Consider the following 18,784-nt stretch of genomic DNA (forward strand, 5'->3'; position numbering starts at 1 on the left):
GATATGGGGTCTTGGTTCTTGAAGGTCGAATAAGCTTTCCATGGGAAAGAGCACAGACAAGGTATTAAGAAAGATAGGGACAGCTATTGAGTGGCTTGAGGATCTGGGGCATCAATGAGTGAAGAAATTGCCTGGAAGGAAGCGGTGGTAGGGAGGAGAGGTGCAGTGGCCGGAGTCAAGGCGTGGAAGATATCTTGACCAGATTACAAAGGTCTTAGCACTCAAAAATAGGAAAACCGGATTTCTTTTCCAATACAGGCAATGGAAGCTCTTGAGCATGTCTTTGTAAAGAAGATGAACAACAGGGGAGTGTGGAGGATGGGAGAGTCAGAGCAGGCAAGTAGCTGGAGCGAGAGTCTGCAGGGAGCATTCCTGCCCCCACCCCTGCCCAGCTTCTCCTCAGTCTTTCACTTGCACAGGACTGGGCCCCAGCTACCTACATCAGGAGCTTTGCAGCATTCAGTTAGACTAGGTCCTACCTGTGACAAGCTAGTTGCGGGGAATAGGCAGCCAGAGGGTGGCCTCATGGGGCTGGGCATCCACAGAGATCCAGGCACTGCCTTCTGGGACATTAGAAAAGGCTCCTCATAGGGCCAGGAGTTTGGCCTTGTGGTAGAGTGCTTGCCTAGCATGCATAAAGACCTGGGTTTGATTCCTTGGTACCACATACATAGGGGGAAAGAAAGCCAGAAGTGGTGCTGAGGCTCAAGCAGTAGAGCTCTAGCCTTGAAAAAGTCCAAGGACAGTGCTCAGACCCCGAGCTCAAGTCCAGGACTGGAAAAAAAAAAAAAAAAAAAAAAAAAGCTTTTCATAGCCAGGCGCTGGCGGTTTACACCTACAATCCTACAACCCAGGAGGCTGAGATCTGAGGGTCATGGTTCAAAGCCAGCCTGGGCAGGAAAGTTTGTGAGACTCTTATCTACAATTAATCATCAGAAAACCCGAAGTGGCACCGTGGCTCAAAGTGGTAGAGAGCTAGTTATGAGCAAAAAAGCTCAGAGACAGTGCCCAGGTCCTGAATTCAAGCCCCACACAGAAAGAACGAACGAATGAATGAAAGAAAGAAAGAAAGAAAGAAAGAAAGAAAGAAAGACGAAGGAAAGGACGGAGGGAGGGAAGAAGGAAGAAAGGAAGAAAGAAAGGAGGGATGCTCAGCTAGGTGGGCAAGTTAGCAAGGTGGGAAGGCCGAGGGGAGCATAGATAATGTTCTCGAGGACTGGTTCTGCATCTACTCCTACCCTGGGCATTAGGCCCAGGCCCTGGAGAAGCCACAATTCAGCCACCAGGCCTGAGCACCAGTGCCCCATCAGAGCCAAACTGTCTCCACGGCAACTCGGCGGGCCGCCTCCCTTTCTGTGCCCACGGCCCCTGGCACAAGGGCCGTTCCCAGCAGGGCCTGGGTATGTCTTCCTACTTTCTTTGGGGTTTGTCTCATGGCAACACCCTCACATGGAGACCCTGGCAGCACACATGTTGGCATTGTGTCCCTGTGCACATGAAACAACAAGCAGGGAGAGGGCCTATGGTGCCCACTCACCTAAGCTGGGAATTTGGTCCATGGGAGGGGGGTCATTAGATGGCATCAAAGAGCCTGATGCCAGGATGAACTAGGGGACTGAGGGAAGAAAGCAAACCCAGAAAGGGGTCATTGGGAGGGATGGAAGATTCTAGCAGGGAAGTCTCACAGGTCCCTCGGTTCCTTTATTTAATTCTCACAGCGGTCCTGAGAGGAAGATTGAATTGTTACTGTCTTACAGATAAGGAAACTGAGGCCTAAAAAGCCAGAGGGTCCTGGATGGGTCACTCAGTAGAACAGGGATAAGACTGAGTCAGCCTGCCTCCGAAGGCGAGGTCCTAACCACTTGAATACACTCCCTTACCCTACTAGGCTCCAAGCCAGCCTGTCTCTCAGCCTGTCTCTCAGAAGGGAGCACTTGAAGCTTGTACTGGCTACCGAGCTGGACTCAGAATGTGTCCCCAGTACTTCCTTTAGTGCTTGGGCTGTCCAATAAAGCCTTTGTTCTCAAGTCCCCCAGTGGAGTAAAAGCTCCTGCCCACCCTATCTCCATCATCCTCTTCTCCAGGCAAGGTGGAGGGATCCTCTCACTAGGGGAGGCTCCTGGGGAAAGTGGGAGGAGCCCTCACTCCCTGCTTGGCACCTGCCAGCCCCAGAGGAGCCTCATGAATCGTCTTGTACACCCCCCCCCACACACATACACACAACCCCATTCCTCCCTTTCCAGCCCCCGCCTGGTTGGGGAGGTGCGAAGGGAGCGATTTCACAGCCTGTCAGCTGAGGCCTAAAAATACCCAGAACTCTGAGATGCTTGGGCAGGGGGAGGAGAGAGCAGGGACCAGGAATGGGGTGGAGGGGTGCAATGGTAACTCAGTCAGAGGATCCCTGGCGGAGTCCTGATGGAGAGGACGGGGCACATCCTCTGTTCCCGCTGTGACCCCACGTCTGCCAATGAGAATGGGAGGTGGGTATCCCCAGGGTCATGGCCTCCAGAGCTGGGGAAGGGGGAGCTGCTTGGTCTCCAATAGGAAGCATGGGCCCCAGACCTCTTCCCACCCCCAAGCCTCCAGTTGATGCCTCTTCCTCCCTCTCCACCCCCACATTGGCTGGCATGTTTGGAGCCAGGCTGAGTCTGGGGCTGCCTCCTTCCTGGAGAAGGTGCCTGCTTCTGTTAGGGGAGAGGCATGAGGAAGGTGGTGGTGGTGGAGATGGAGGGGGGGAGGGGGAGGGGGGAGGGTGTGCCAGCAGGTATGAGATGTGATGAACCAGCCACCCAGGCACTAGCGGGAAGCAGAGGAGAAAGGGCGTGGTAGCCCACATCACCACCACTTGGCCATGCACTGCAGCATAACTCGTGGTCCCCACACATCAAGAGTGGGGGACACTGTGTATGTGTGTGTGCGTGTATGCGTGTGTGTGTACATGCGTGCACACATGCTCAAGCATGGGCTGTTCTGGAATCTTTGTGGACATGTGTCACCCAGCAGGGCTAGGCCAGATCGAAACAGGGTGGAAGCACAGAAGCGGAACTGTGCACAGACAACACATGTAGACCTAGAGCAGCGTGTGTGCATCCTGTGTGGACACCCCATGGCACGCGTGGCCGTGACGAGGGCTATGGCGCATGTCTCTGCCTCAGAGGCAGAGGGTCCTTCGGGAGACAATCCTAAGAGAATTTCAGAGCTGTGGGTCAGAAGTAATGGCTTCAAATCTAGACTTTCCACGTATTGATTGGTTTTGTGACCTTGGGCATCTTGGTCTTATAGTACTTCATTTCCCATTGGCAAAATAGGGCATTTTGAATAATGTAAACTACCAAAGACTGTGCCTGCTGCAGAGTTACTGCCATGAGAGCATGAGCTCTTATTTTTATCTCCTCTGATGATGCTTTAAGGAGCAGAGAGGGCAAATGACCAGTGCAAAGACACACAGGAATTTGACAGTAGAGCCAAGACTAGAACCCAGACTATGGGGTCCTAAGATAAGGATTTGATCAAGTCCAGGGGCCCCACAGAGCCCCCACCTGCCAGAGCTGGGCACTGATCATAGGAACTCCTGGACTTCAGCTAATGCCATGTTATAGGGGTCCTCAGGGCAATGGCCTTCACATCACTGACCACCTTAGATCCAGTGTCTAACTGTGGTTGGCACCATTTTCACTGGCTAGCTCTGTGGACGTGGCCAAGTCTCTCAACCCTCGTGAGTCCTAGTTTCTTCTCTATAATAGGATAACAGTACTGTGTACTTTATGAGGTTGTCATGGGGATCAAACAGAGTCCTTCATTCCATGTGGTAAGTAGCTGGCACACTCTGCCTACTAGGTGTTTGATAATGTTGCTGCAATTAGAACCCTGGCAGAACTCTTCCACCCAGTGCCCTCTCTTGTTTCCCTTCTACCTGTGACCATCCTTGCTTCCTTCCATTCATTGACTCACTCTCCACAGGGCTTTGACTGGGATGTGACTTCCTGGCAACTAAGATACCCACCTTGCCCAGCAGGGCCCCCCACTGGGCACCCCTCTGCATCTGGCTTCTGTATCCACTCACCATATGACCTTGAATGAGCCCTGATCCCGTCCCCTCCACCCCCACCCACTGAGAAGTAAAGAGACTAGCCCACAGTTCTAGAGGCTTCAGGTCATGTTGGTTGCTGTGTGACCAGAAGGGGTCCTGGCTCAGCCCATTGGAGGAGGTGCCAGGTGGCCAGGGAGGGAAATCAATTGGCTGCCTCCAATAAGTGGAGCCTCCGGAGCCTGAGCTGGCTGGTGGCCTGCCATCTTGCCCGCCTGCACCTGTGGCTGCGTAGGGGGTTATACAGGCCTGGCTGGCTGGGCACTGACCTTGGGGAGACTCAAGGACAATGACGTGGAGAGAGCCCTTCTTGTGGCCCTGGGATGTGCCACTCCAAGCTGTCCTTCCCCATTCTCCTCCCCATTCTCTCTGGGGTTTTCCTCCAGCAATTCCCCCTTCCTTCCTGTCCTTCCTCTCTCCTTCCCTTTCCTGGAGTCTCCTAGCTTCTCCCTCCCTCTCCCCCCTCCCTTTTTCTCCCTCTCCCCCCTCTCTCCTCCCTCCCCACTCTGTCTGTCTATCTCATCTACAATTTCCAGGGTACCTTCTTCCTGTTTTTTCTATCTCTGCAGAAGATCCTTCCCTCTCCTCTGCCCCTGGTTCCTTAGAGTTCTTCCCTTCTTCCTTCCCAGTATGTGGGTTTCTCCATATCCCAGGCTCCTTCTGCTGCTCCAGGATCCAAGTCTTCTTTACTCTTCCTGGATATATCCAGGCTGCTTCTAGCTCCATGGCCTCTATGCTGTTGCACTCCCAGCCTCCCCCTCCTTAGCAATCTCACTTCCCTTCTTCCAGTTCCTTGAACTTCCCTTTTCCTTCACACTGTCCCCCCCAACCCCTGCCCTGACAGGCCCTGATCCAAGCAGTTTCCATAACGGTGTCTGCTACCTAGTGTCTCCACAACCTCCACCCCAGCCCTGTGAGTTGAGAAAGGGGTCAACTCAGGGCCTTGGGACTGGCAGCCTTGCTTCCTAATTAGCAGAAGGTAATTGCCTGGAAAAAAATTTCATTTAGAATGAGACTCCAAGACTTCAAGTTAAAGCTGAGCCAGCTGATGGCCCCTGGGGAAGATGAGGGGGATACAGCCCTCATCGGGGCCTCAGCAAGCCCCTCATGAGATGGAGAGCCCTAAAACTCTCTGCCTGATTCACCCTCAGGACACCTTGGGCAAGTGGGAAATAAGCCTGGCCATCCCACTATCTCAACTGAGTTCTATCTACATGCTCACTGTACAGCTTAGGAAAAGCCACTTCTTTTGTTCTTCAAGCCTTTCATTTTCTCTCCTATATAATCCCAGCTTGGCCATGTCCACCCGCCTTGGCCCTCAGATTGTGGCCCTGACAGCACTTAGCAGGCTCTAAGTGCTACAGAGATGAGGCATTGTTGTCTTTTTTGCGTGGCTCTCAGATGAGAGTTGAGGATGGTGGAGAGGTGACATGGCCTTGGCAATATGTAGGGATACATGGATCTCTGGAACATGCTGCTGAGCTGCAAATTTTGGAACAGATAGATATGGTTTCACATGCATGCCAGTCAGTGTGTGTGTGTGTGTGTGTGTGTGTGTGTGTGCTGGTTCTGGAGCTTGAACTCAGGATCTGGGTGCTGTCCTTAGGCTTCCTTTCCCTCTCAAACCTAGTGCTCTACCACTTGAGCCACAGCTTTACTTCTGGCTCTTTTGGTGGTTAATTGGACATGAGAATCTCGTGGACTTTTCTACCCAGGCTGGCTTTGAACCATGATCCTCAGATCTCAGCCTCCTGTGTAGCTAAGATTACAGGTATGAACCACCAATGCCTGACTCATGTCAATCTTAATATTCACCAGCTGCTCCATCTGGGTGGGTACCTCACTTCCCCGAACCCTGCCTCTCTCATCTGTCACAAGCTTGAAGCATGATGCTTCCTCTGGCAGGGGAGGGGGAAGGGGAAGGGTTATAAGGCTCAATGATTTCAGAACTCAGCACAGTGCTTTGTGTGTAGCAAGTGCTCAATAAATGATAGTGGCTGGATCTACTGTCATTAAAAGTCATTATCTTTACTCCATGACTGGATCCATAGGAGCTCTTATCTTCAGATGGTTTTATTTGCTTTGCTTTGTGTTTGTAAAAGGAGGGGAGTTTCTCCAGCCAGGAAGGCTAATCTTAAGTAGTCCTGAGAAGCACCAGGCATAATTGCTTCTCACTTGTAGATTAAGGGAATATGAGTGTCCTGAAGTTGAGTTCTTTCCCACTCCATCTCCAGCTCCTCACATAGTCTTAGGGAGGGACTGTAGGCAAGGTTCTTGTTTGGATGGGTGTGAAGTATGGGTTTCTGCTCTGGGAGAGACTCTACTGGTCTTGCAGCAGAAGGAATGATTGGGTTTTGTTTAAACAAGTCCACCCATTCCCGGGTGAGCCTGCACTGTGACCCGGCCAGCATGCACTCAAGGAAGCAGGACACAGTCAGACAAGTAGGAGTGTGCGGGCGTGAGCAATGCTGCAAACTCAGAGTGCCAGATTGCCCCAGGAGCAGTGAGGGGGCGGCGGGGGCCAGACCGTCTGCCGCTCCTTCCCTGCCCGCCCAGCACCACCGCTGGGGACCTTCTGTGCTCCTGTTCTGGGTGCAGTACCACGCCAGCCACCAGGAGGCAGAGTGGCTGGTTGCCCTGAAAGAAGGAGGGACCGGTATTTACATTCGTGGGGAGGCTCTTTTTGCTGGGGTCCTCACCAGCTGAACAGAAGGAGCTTTTCAGATCTGGGCTGCAGTTGGAGGTGGATCAGGGAGAGACTGGTAGAGTTCCACCATTAGGCTACAATTGTAAAAAAAAAAAAAAAAAAAAAAAAAGGGCTCTGGTTTCTTGATTTCTACCGTCAAGAGCAATGGCAAGGACGGGGAGGAGATGGAGGCATAAAGGAGAGCGCTATGCTGAAGTGAGATGGGTTTCAACGCCAAGGGCAGGGGCAGGCAGAGGCTAGAGGTTTCAGCACCACGGACAGCGCAGAGCGCGCCACATCCCAGTCCAAGAGTAAAGCGACACCTATTAGAGAGAACCTCAGACATCCCAAGTTCCCCGGCAAGAAGGCTGAGAACCAGAAAGATAGATGAGTGAGTAGTCCAAGGTCATACAGTCGATGGAGAAGTAGAACTGGATTCCGATCCCCATCCGTCTCTCTCCATCCATCTCTCCCACATCTGATTTTCTACATCCTGCTGATCACCTGGCTCAGACATCTCTGGGAGCCACTCCACATGTGAATGTACCCTCCGGGTCCTTGGCAAAGACTGAGTGCTCCCCTCCCCCACAAAGAAAGAGCCATAGCCAGGGATCTGAAACTCAGGAGAGATGATTCCTCACCCCTGTGTCCTCCGTGGCTCGAAGCCCCATGTAGGAGGAAGTCCGGAAGGACAGGTGCCACGTCCTGTATGAAAGCCTGGAGCCTGAGGAGGTAGAGTTGAGTCATCGATGTGAGGATCCACAAATGAAATACAGCACACCGTTCCAACCCCGGCTTCTATGCAGCCCTGTATTATTAATAACAATAAGACGCTGATTTAGGCCAAGGCACAACTATGCATTATTCATAGGAGTAACTAGTGGTCAAGGCCTGCACTTAATCATCACACGTCCCTGCTTCTGCCTCCTCCGCTCCACACTCCAGGAGGAGAGGCAGGATCCGTCTCACCTACTCCTGTCTTGGGCTCCTGCTGTTGTGATAGACATGATCATTTTCACAGCTGCCCAGGCAGTTCATTGGCTATGGGACCAAGGTGGGTGAGGGAGGCAGCAGGTTCCTGACTTAACTCTCAACTAGAGATCCCTGAAGGGTATCTAGGCTCCCTGTTCATAGCTGAACCCCTTGTCCCATCCATTCTGGATTACCCTGGTGACTTCCAAGCTCAGCAGCAATCTGGGGTCTGCAGATGGCTTATCTTCCCTTCCCCCTCTTCTGATGCCAAAGATGGAAGCTTGATGCACCAGGCCTCCTTCTTAAGACAACATTCTGTGGAAAATGAGGTAGATATGGCAAGAGGAGGAGACCAACAGACAGAAGAGACCCCTATCAACAGCATTAGATGTGATAATAGATTTGAAACCCTCAGTAAAGTGGCCAGCACATTGCAAAATATTCTGCCAGGTACAAATGCAAACAATTATTCAAGGCCATACAGAGAGAGAGAGAAGACGTGGGGAAGGCATGGATGAGGCTCTCATAACTAGCCAGGTCTCATTCCCTGATGAGGAGTCCGAGTGCTTGTGGGTCCTGACATGTCCCCGTCCAATTTCTTGCTGGAACAGCTCCTAGCCCGTCCGGATAATCCTTCATTCGCTGTTTACTCACTTGGCATCTCCTCTGAATTCTAAACTGTCTGCATCCAGCCGGCCTCTGCGGCCCCTGCCAGCATGCTCACCCCAGCTCACTCACGCATTATCTGTTTTTATTACAGTCAAGGTTGAAGAAGCTTGCTTGTGCTAAGCCCCTATTTTGAGATACTCGTAACTTTCCAAAACAATTCCCCTCAGGCCCCCTCTTTTAGCAGTTGTGTTCCTGCTTCAGGTGAGGTCTGAGTTGTCTGGGCACCTCCTTGGCTTTCTGAAGGACACTCAGAGAATGGCCAGAGGACATGGGGGAGAGCCAAGACCCAGCTTTCCTAGGAAGGGTGGGCTGGACTCTTTGGCTTCTTTTTCTTTTTCCCTTCTCCCCTATTCTATTCTCTTTTCCTTCTTTTTACAAGGAAAGAGCTGCCAGGTTCCAGGTAGATGGCCATGGAAGGGGAGTTTCAAGATGAAGAAATGACAGCAAATTCTGCAGGATCTAAGAAGCCAAGTTTTACCTGGCTGTCTGAGCTTTCAGGTTTTGGCTCACTGGTTTTCTCTTCCTTTCTTCTCGCCCCTGCCTCACTCCCTGGTTTTCTTGGGTATGTCAGGTTAAGGAGGAGTAGAGAAGGTAGTGTAGGTACTGAAGATGCCCTTGCTTCTCTTGCCCAAATTGCCCTGGAACTGCAAGGCTCTGCCTGCTTGTATATGCCCTCCTGCCTTAGCTGAGGGAGCTTCCTGCAGAAACCTGTGACTCCAGCTTTCACTGTGACTCCAGCTTTCACTGTTTCTACCTTCAACGTCATCCTGGAGGCTGGGGGAGAGTGCTGCATAGTACAGAATCAGGTGGGAGGAGGCAAGCTCAGAATGGGAAGGAGCTGGCAGACAGAGCACCAACCACCTTCAACAGCACTCTGCTCTATCTCCAGAAGAGTTGTTGTACTGTAGTCAGACCCAGAGACAGGATCTAGACATACCATAGGCCATATCTTCCTCTCTTTTGCATTCCTGGCCTACCTGGCTCTAGCACCCAACCCCCAGCAAGTTTGGGGATCTTTGGATGGGCTGAGTCTCTCTACTATAGATGTTTTTCTGGGCCTCTGCTCAGGCCAGTAGAGTAGGGAAGAGCCCAGAAATCTGAAATGCTTGAATTTAGTTGTGCCTGGCTTCACCTGGCAAAATTCTTGAGAAAGTGGGAGCCCTTTCCCTGGCTTCTCTGTATTTGGGTTCCCTCGATCCTTTTCTTTATTCTGTGTTTACGGGGCTTGCTTCAAGGCATAGCTCCCCTAGTGTGGAACAAGAGGAACAGCAGCAGAGCTTGGGTCTGAAAGACCTCTGGATTCATCGTGGCATTCTGTATCTTCTACTGTGTTCTCTTGAGTGAGTAAGCCCTTCTGAGCCTCAGTTTCCTCCCCTGCATAATGAGCATAAGAGAGTTATTTTCAGAGGGATGCTGAGGACATGACTCAAGGCTGAACATACCTTAGTTACTGTGACTAATAGCAGATGGGATCTGGGGATTCCAGAAAGAGTCTCCAGGAGAGCCGAGACTTTAGATCGGGATGGTTTGGGGATGATGGAACAACTTGTGAGACCAAATGAATTGTGGGAAAAGAGACTCTTGGGGCTTCCAATGGCTTGTTTTTTGGGTTTTTTGTTTGTTTGTTTGCCATGGTTTGGATGACAGGCTGTGCAAGGCCCTGGTTGATGGAAAGAAAGGCAGGCATTGGGAGCAAGGAAGGTTCATACCAAAGATGGTTCTTGAAGAGCAAGGAAAAGAAAAAGAAGCTGGGTAGAGAATCCGTTCATTCAAGCTTGGAACAAGAAGAAGCTGCCGTGACCGTCACGGGGGAAGCCTTCCTGGAGGAGGTGGGCTTACCAAGAACCTTGAATAACTTCATGTTCAGCAATTATTTCTCCAGTTTCTTTGTGTATGTTGGGCTGCAGAGATGAGTAATCCGGGGTTTCAGCCATCCAAGTATTCCGAATGTGGAAAGGACATAGAAAGCTAATTATTAACCCCAAATGGCAAGTTGTCATAGCTCCTGGAAATGGAGAAGGATTTGTGGGAGGCAGTGAAGCTCATCTTTGGCTTCCTGCCTGAAAGGTAGAGAGGGTAAGGAAAGGTGATCCAGGCAGGGGAGAACCCCTCTTGCAAAGGCCCCTAGGAAACACAGCACATATGGGAAGGAAGAAGACAGGGTGTGGCTATTGTGCACTGTGGCCCATTACAGAACATTGTCACGTGGTTCTTAGTTCTCCATGCCTCTGTTTCTTCCCCCCAAGAAATGGGGCTACTAATGGCTTGAGGTTCTGGTAGTGGGGCATGTGAATTTTCCAATGCAGAGTCTGTCACATTGTGCTTTCTCCATGTTAGCTATTATTTGATCCTGACAGCCTCCAGTAGGGGCAATCGGGGCTTATTATCATCATTTGAAGGGAAGGCACCAAGACCTACCATAGGCCTTGCCCTGGCACATGTAGCTGGCCCAGACCCAGGTTGAGGCTCGAACCCAGGTCATCTGTACCAGTTTACTGCATGTGATCTGCTGTGCCTTAGAAGGAATGAGCAGGGGGAAAAAAAGAAGAAGAAATAGAATTTAAGTAGACAAACCATGATCAATTTAAAAGGTAAAGAATTCTGGGCTAAGCCAGGTACAGTAGCTCATACCTGTAATCCTACCTACTCAGAAGGCTGAGATCAGAGGATTATGGTTCAAAGCCAGCCCAGGCACTGAAGTCCGTGAGACTCTTATCTCCAATTAACCACCAGAAAACCGGAAGTGGTGCTGTGGCTCCAGGGGTAGGGCAGTAGCCTTGAGCTGAGGAGCTCAGGAACAATGCCCAGGCCTAGAGGTAGGACGGTAGCCTTAAGCTGAGGACTCAGGTACAGCACCCAGGCCCAGAGTTCAAGCCCCACGACCAACAACAACAACAAAAAAAGAATTCTGAGCCACAGGAAACATAGACATGTTTAGACTATATGAATGTGTATGTGGTGTGTGTGTATGTGTGTGTGTGTGTACACATGTGTGTTAGAGCATAGATATGCATGTCTGTGTCAGAAGTGAAACTCCATGTGCATGTGAGAATTGTGGGTGTCCATGTCTGGGGTTTGTGTGGAGGTGGCTCTCCCCTCTCCCTACCCCCTCTCCTCTCCCCTCCCTTCTCCTTCCTCCCCACCAGTATTTGCCTGCACCCCTCAGGGCGGCTGGTGAGCTTGCTCTTAGAAGCCCATTCTCTCTCCCACAGCTCCCCAGGGCCTCTCAGCTGCCCGCAGCCCTGTTTGATTCTGTTCATCCATAAATCATGGCTTACTGAGGAGATGAGAAGGAGAGGGGCAGAACCCTGGCAGGGGACTGAGTTGGGTCTCCAGTTCACACCTGAGGCACAGCCTGGCTTCCAGCTGTCACCTCCCTACTCTATGTCTCCATGTCTCCATCCTCCCCTTTCCCTGCCATAGGTGCTCACAGGTGCTGTTGTCAAGCCCTAGGCTAGTTACTGAGACAAGGGGTGATTGGTGACACATAAAATTGAGTAAGATGTGACCCCTCACCTCTGCTGCCCTGAGGGGATGACTCGAGTGTATCCAGTTCTGATTCATTCAATACTCAGTGAACCCCAGCTCCATATGCCCCAGATATGGCTAGTACAGGTTGTGATGTGGTGAGGTGAGGATAATAGCTGGTATTTATTGCTTACTTACCGTATCAGGCATGGTGCTAAGCACATTATACATGCTAATTCCTTGAAACCTCACAGTAGACCTAGGAAAAATGAACTTTATTGCCCCTCCCTTCTCCCATTTATAGATGGGAAACCAAGGCCCACAGATTAGGTCACAGAGCTTGGAAGAATCTGCACCAGAAACTGAGCCCAGGAGTCTGACTGCTGGGCCCTGGCTCTTAATCACTAAAAGACAGTGTGATGGGATCTCAGAGGCAGGAGAAATTAATCCCTGCCCCACCCCCAGTCAGACTAAGGAAGGCTTCGTGGAGGGAGTGTTTTCATCTAGGGCTGGCAAAATCAAGTTTGTCAGGCAGAGTTGGACATGGAAGGAGAATAGAAGGGGGCGCGCGCGCGTGTGTGTGTGTACACACATACGCGGACATGTGTGTGCATGAGTGTGTCTGCATGAAAGTCTTGCATTGATATCGACGCCTCTCCCATCCATCATTCCGTCTTGTTTGAGCGACAAGTGAGAGAACCTATGCGAGCTCTGAATATTCAACAAATGTTTGCTGAGCATGTCTTTGTGCAGATCTAGCCCTGACTTCAAGAGCTCTGGAGTGAAGTATGCACTAGGTGTTTAATAAATAGGAGCCTCCATTGCTAGGCTTACTTCCAGAGGCCTGAGATTCCTCCTCATTCATCTTGAGACAAGCATTGATCAAGCACTTGCTGTACTCTAGAGCCTGGTATACCGGGATGTAGGTAAGAGTTTCCACTCACGGAGGTGACCATATGGGCATCTTATCCACAGTGGAGTCATCTCCTAGAGTTTGCTAGCTTTCCCCTGAGGCCTGCTTGGCACTGGCATGGCCAGGAACACAGCCTCTACACATGGGATACAAGGAGATAACTTAACGCCTAACACAGGGCTGGACAAACGGACAACGGTGTACATGAACCTACACCCCACAACCAGGACACCCCTGTGAGTGATCCAGTAAGCCTGGCTGTGCCCATCTCCTAGCTTACCCTGCCTCCCAGGTCTCTGGATGTCATCTGTCTGCCCTTGTCTGTGTCTCACCCCCTGTGTCTCATCCGGGATGTCTCCTCTGCCCAAGGATAGGTCATGGAACTCAGCCCTGTCAAAAGGCTGACTCGGGCTACAATATTTTCTTTCCCCGAATGTTAATATGCTGACGATAAGGGGACTTGAAACCATGTGTGTCATCTGAGGAAGGGATAGAAGGGCCCGGGCAGCTTTGCCTGGAGAAGACTTGAAGGGGACATGAGAACTGTCAGTAAGGATTTGGAGGCCTGTCATGTGGCTGAGCCCTTGCAGTTCCAGAGGTCAGGTGGAGGACCACAGTGGGGAGGGGGAAAGGAGGGGACTTCCAGGGAGATAGATTGGGCTCCACACAGGCACAGCAGCCTTCCTGCCGGGGCCTGTCCATACAGGGCCAACCTCTTGCAGAAACGGCTCCCTATCCTCAGCAGGTCTGGGGAAGGGGAGCCCAACTCCATGACTCTCAAGATCCCTTCTAGCTGGAGACACAGTGACACCAGGCTCTAGGAATGATTCCCTCTCTGACGGGCAGACGAGAACTTGCTTGCAACCCTTGATGGCACAACACTCGAGGGCAGGCTGGCCAAGGACATCTTGTCACTTTTATTCACAACATCAGTGCAATTTGCAATCGCAAGCATTTGTTTCCCCCTGCCTTCAAGGGCTGGCTGAGGGATGCTGAGGGGGCTGAGGGATCTTGTGGAGGAGGAGTCACTGTTCCAGAGGGGTTCAGCTTTCTTAGCAACATATCTCCTTCAAATGGAATTTTCTGCAAAAGCCTAAGATGTGAAGCCAAGGGAAATACTGCTGCTCTGATTGAAGAGGGCTTAAGAGACCACAGCCTATTGGCTCAGTATCCACCTCCAGAGCCCCTGACTGAGTTCAGGGAACCCTAGAGTTTCCGGGGAGCAGACTTTGAGAACTATCAACAGCCATCTCTGTAGTGAGCATGAATGTCAAAGCAGGCAGCATAAATTCTATCGGAGCCACCTTGCCCAGGCTTGAGCTCTCCCGCTGCTAGCTAAATGAGTGTGAGCATCATTCTTTTGACCACTCTGGGCCTCAGTTTCCTCCTCTGTATAATAGGGACAACTCATAATGTGTGTCTCGGTTGTTGAGAGGACTAAGTGGAGCACCTGGAATTCCTGGCTGGTCCTCTGCGTGCCGGGGGTCACTGACGAGGGGTGGGAGACCTCCATGGGCAGGACCTGATGCCGGCAGGTTGTCCAGGCCAGAGCTCATGGCTGCTGTGGGCCCCGAGGCTGACACTGTGAACTGAACACAGGGGCTTCTGGTGATTGAGGCTGCGCGCTTGGCACAGGTAGAGTCTCTGTGGGCCTGGCAGGGGGGCAGGCTTGGCAGAAGTGGCAAAAAGTCCCACAACGATGGAAAGGGAATGGTGGAAGCCAAGCAGCAGCCATGAGAGAGCAGGCTCCCCAGGGCACTGCCATGGTGGGGAAAGGAACTAAGAGGCTCTGGTGTCTGCTTCTGGCCAACCAAAAGAGACCAGGGAAGGAAGAGAAGGCAGAAAAACCACAGGAACTAGGACCAGACAGATATCTCCAGCTCTTAATTACTGCAATCACTGGCACCAAAAAGCCCACGCAGGCTCCTCTGTAAATACACCCCATCTCCCCAACTTCAGTGTGGATCCCAGCGCACACATATTTACAGTGCATGCATGATCTCTGCCGTTATCTCTCTCCTCACTCCTCCACATTCTCATTTTCGGTCAAGGTTTTGCTTTCTTTATATTTGGTTTGGACTAATGTTTACAATCACCTGTGAGGAAGGCCGGGGAGGCCGCATATCCACATATACAGAAGAGGAAATAAAAAAGAAAAAAAGGAATGATTATATGACTTGTCCAAAGCCACACAGCTAGGAAAAGACAAGATTTGGACATTTTCTTGCCCATGATTGATCTCTTTTTTTTTGTTGAAGAAGATCAAGGTCTCCATTTTCTGAATATCTAGCCCCTGAGCTCACAGAATGTATGCTGGAGCCAACAGGATTGGAGGGAGGGCCAGAGGTAAACTCAGGGGCAAAGGTAGAGGGCGCCAGGCTGAGCATAAAAACTGAGCCAAGGTGGGCAGAGGGTTCCAGGAATCCCTTTTGATGACAAATATGATTGTTGGGTCTTGGGTGAGCAAACATTTAAGAAGGTTCACAGTGCCTATGAAGCAGGTATGCTCAGAGAGAACTGTGGGTGTTATAGCCCTTGGGCCCATTTCACTGGAGCTGTGGCTCAGAGAAGGGTGTGGGAGCCTGGAAAACCATACAAGATCAGTGGTTCCTTCAGTGAGATTAATGGGCCTGATGAAGCCTGGCCTGTGTTTGAGAGTGTCAAGTCTAGAAGACAGCACTGAAAAGAGATGCCAAGAGGTACCATTCCCATCTCCCTCATTTTACAGATGAGGAAACTAAGGTACGAAGGAGCAGGAGGACTTCCCAAGTTCACCCTGCAAGGCAGAGCTGGAGGTAGAACCTGGACTCAGAGCTCCCAGTGTCCTAGCCAAGAGAGATGAGGAGGACGTTTGTCATTCTGGGGACAGGGATGGGGGCTGGGGGAACCACTGGGATAGAGAAGACTGGCTAGCCCTGGACCTCTGATGGTCTGACTGTCCTGTCCTCTTTAGGGGCACCCACCCGTGATGTCCTCCTGGTCTCTGCCATCATCACCGTCAGCCTTAGCGTCACTGTCGTCCTCTGCGGCCTCTGCCACTGGTGTCAGCGTAAACTGGTGAGGCTCCTGTGGGTCCCTGCAGGGGGTTGGGGGGGCTGGCCCTGCACTCCTCCCTCCACAACTCCAGACGTGAATTAGCTCTGGCTTGTGCAGATTGTACACCTGCCCACACAGGCACACCTCTGTGGAAAGTCAGGCCACACGCACACATACGCAGTGCGTGAATGTCAAAGCAAGCAGCATGAATTCTATCTGGGCCACTTTGCCCAGACACCCTGTGTGTGCCTGAGTCTTGGTCCCATACTTCTCTTTTTGCATCCAGAAACACAAACCTAGGGACACATTAGCAGACACACTTAGGTTAAGCCTCGAAACTACAGGCGCTCGCGCATGCATGCATGCATGCATGCAAGGACTTGCCTCGCACATACGCAGCAGACACAGGAGCAGAATGTCAGTTGAGGCCCCTCCAACCCCTGTGCCCCACCCCACACCCCCAAACCCCGCCCCTGGTGGGTTTGGCCCAGTGGAGTCTTCTAGCCAATAAGGAGGCACCTCCCTCACCTCCCCACTCCCAGCAGCTCGCACATCCATCCTGGTTCTCTGGGTTTGTACAAGCACAAACGGCTTCTTTTCATTTTTAATGAGAGCTGGGGAATTAACGAGCAGGATTAGGCCATCAATAAGTAACAAGACTGTCGGGAGGGACATTCATCACCTCTGGGCCCCTGGAGAGGGAGCGAGCCGAGCCACCCCGCCCCAGCGGAGTCTGCCGCAGCCCACAGCTCCACCCCGGCTGCCATTCTGCAAGACCCCCACCAGCAGCCCTCAGTGGGACTGCAGGGGGAGAGGTGTCCAAGATTCAGGGCCTTTGCAGGTCCCTGGCAGGCTCCCCATCGCTCCCACTTGAGAATGGTGTGAGTGGGAGCAGGGCTTCACCCTGGGAGCCCCATTCTGACTCTGCCCAGCCACAGAAGGACAGTAAGGACAAATGGCTGTAGCTATAGGTCCTAAGTGGGGAGAGGCTTCGTGTCCCACACGTACAGGGGAAGAATTCTCTTGGAAAAGGATTGACTGATCTTGTGAGAGACCTGGCCTGGGAACCTGCTTAAGCCAGCAGGGCTCCTTTAGTAAAGGCAAACTCAACCAGGATGCGGAGTGTCAGGCAGTTCCAACCCCTGGGGAAGAACTACAAAGCAGGCCAGCTCTGCACTAGTGTGTGCATGCCCTCACACACACACACTTATGTGAGTGGGTGCGTGACCCAGCCCAGCCAGCCCGGCAGCAAGGCTGTGGACAGCGCTGAGTAGCCTGCACTGTTCCTGGGTCCCCTGTGTCTGTATCTGTGTCAGAATTTCAGGGGTGGTAATGGAAGGGGCCTGGCTTCAGAACCCGGGGAGTGTCTGAGCACAGCTGCAGCCCCGTGCTTGCTCCTTATTGTTAGGCTCTTTGGTCTGTATCTGAAGGCAAGGCAGGAGGAAGGTTGTTGGCAGGCACTGCTGGTGGCTTTGGGTGCAGAGGGTGGGATATGCCTTGGAGTTGAGTATGTTGATTTTACAGTGTGTGTGTGTGTGTGTGTGTGTGTGTGTGTGTGTGTGTGTACAAATAGTCCCCCACCCCCACTCGCCTCCAGTGTGGGCAGATCCTGGGACAGGAGTTCACGGATGACAGTTGTGAGCAGGTGGTGTTTTCATTACAAGAAATACCTTGAACAGCTAAGAGACATAGATCCAATCTCCTCCCGGCTCAGCACAACCCTGGCTCCCAGCCAGGACCTCTCCTGCACTCCAAGCCACAGGTAGAACATTATTTTCCAAACCAAACCTCCCTCCCCCAATATACACACTAAAATGCTACCCCCTTCATCTCCTTGTTCCAGATGCTGGGGAGGTTTTTGACCAGGCTGTCTCCTTGCTGAAGGGAGGGGCTGGGAAATGTTGCCCCCCTCCCCCGACACATACACATAGTTGCTGGCTTCTCCTTGCCTGTCTGTCCCCTCACCACCAGCGATGTGATTCCTTGACAGCCCAGATCCCATTTCCAAACATTAATAACTTCCTTAATCTCCAGCTGGCTTTTTCCGGCTCAGCCTAGCCAGCCCCCCCCCCCCCCCCCCCGCTCCCTGATAAGCAGACTCATGGTATGTGCTCCTCTGGAGAAGCCTAGCATCTTCCTGGGCCCTGCCTGGTTTCCTGTCAACTTGGATTTTCCTATTAAATTCCCCTTGCCCCCCAGTCATGTCTTGCCCTGTTTTCTGTCTCCACTGCCCATAATGCCTCGCCTCCTACTGCACAGTAATAAATAGTCACAGCTAGAGGGGAAGGTCCTCTGAACACCCAGAATGCCCTGGGTGAATCAAGATCACCCACTCCAGTGCTGCCTGGCCATGGGGAAGGGGATGAGCCTTAGCGGAGGATGTGCACAGGGGCAAAGGCTTCTGCCAAGAGCAGGAAGGGGAGTGTTGGGGGAGGGGTGATGAGAGCATTGAGAATGCCACCAGCCAGGCCCACTCTGCCCTGCACTGCCTGGGGACTGGGAAATAATGGTGACTAGACTCTTGCCTGAAAGGAGACCTTGCCCCCCACAGGGTGGTCCTTCCCCTATTTTTCCCAATTAACACTAGTAGGTGTTGGGGATTTGAACTTTGGAATAAAAGCCAGAAGAACCAGAGACAGGTCTAAGAGAGAAGCTACGAGGACCCAGAAGAGTCAGGACCGCTGTATTCTAACTCTTAAGATTTCAGTGGTCTCCGGTGGTCCAGACCCCAGGGTGGGTGGGGTAATGGGAGGCATTCTTTCAGTTATTTTTTGAGAACTGGCTGCCTGGTAGGTACCAAGCTTGACTCTAGGTTCTAGAGAGCATACAGCTCTGCCTTTGTGGGCCTCTCTATTCTAGGGCATCTTGGTGGTCTTTAAGTGTGAGCTTCCAGGGGGCTCACCTGGTGACAACATACCATTTTAGGAAGGTAGAAAGAAGCCAGAGAAGGGAA

At 51.9% G+C, this 18,784-nt stretch overlaps 1 protein-coding gene across 6 annotated transcripts in view; it reads left to right on the plus strand.

Annotated features, from left to right (window-relative positions):
- The window catches only part of Syt7 (synaptotagmin 7), a 57,799-nt gene that overhangs the window by 7,160 nt on the left and 31,855 nt on the right, over positions 1-18,784 (plus strand). For all 6 annotated transcript variants that reach the window (XM_090347558.1, XM_090347559.1, XM_090347560.1 and 3 more), the window contains exon 2: positions 15,749-15,852. In XM_090347558.1, the coding sequence (XP_090203684.1) occupies positions 15,749-15,852 (104 nt within the window). The remainder of the gene's footprint in view (positions 1-15,748; positions 15,853-18,784) is intronic.

Source organism: Megascapheus bottae, chromosome 16 (assembly GCF_031878675.1).
Source record: "Megascapheus bottae isolate mThoBot1 chromosome 16, mThoBot2.hap1, whole genome shotgun sequence".
NCBI classification, from domain to species: domain Eukaryota; kingdom Metazoa; phylum Chordata; class Mammalia; order Rodentia; family Geomyidae; genus Megascapheus; species Megascapheus bottae.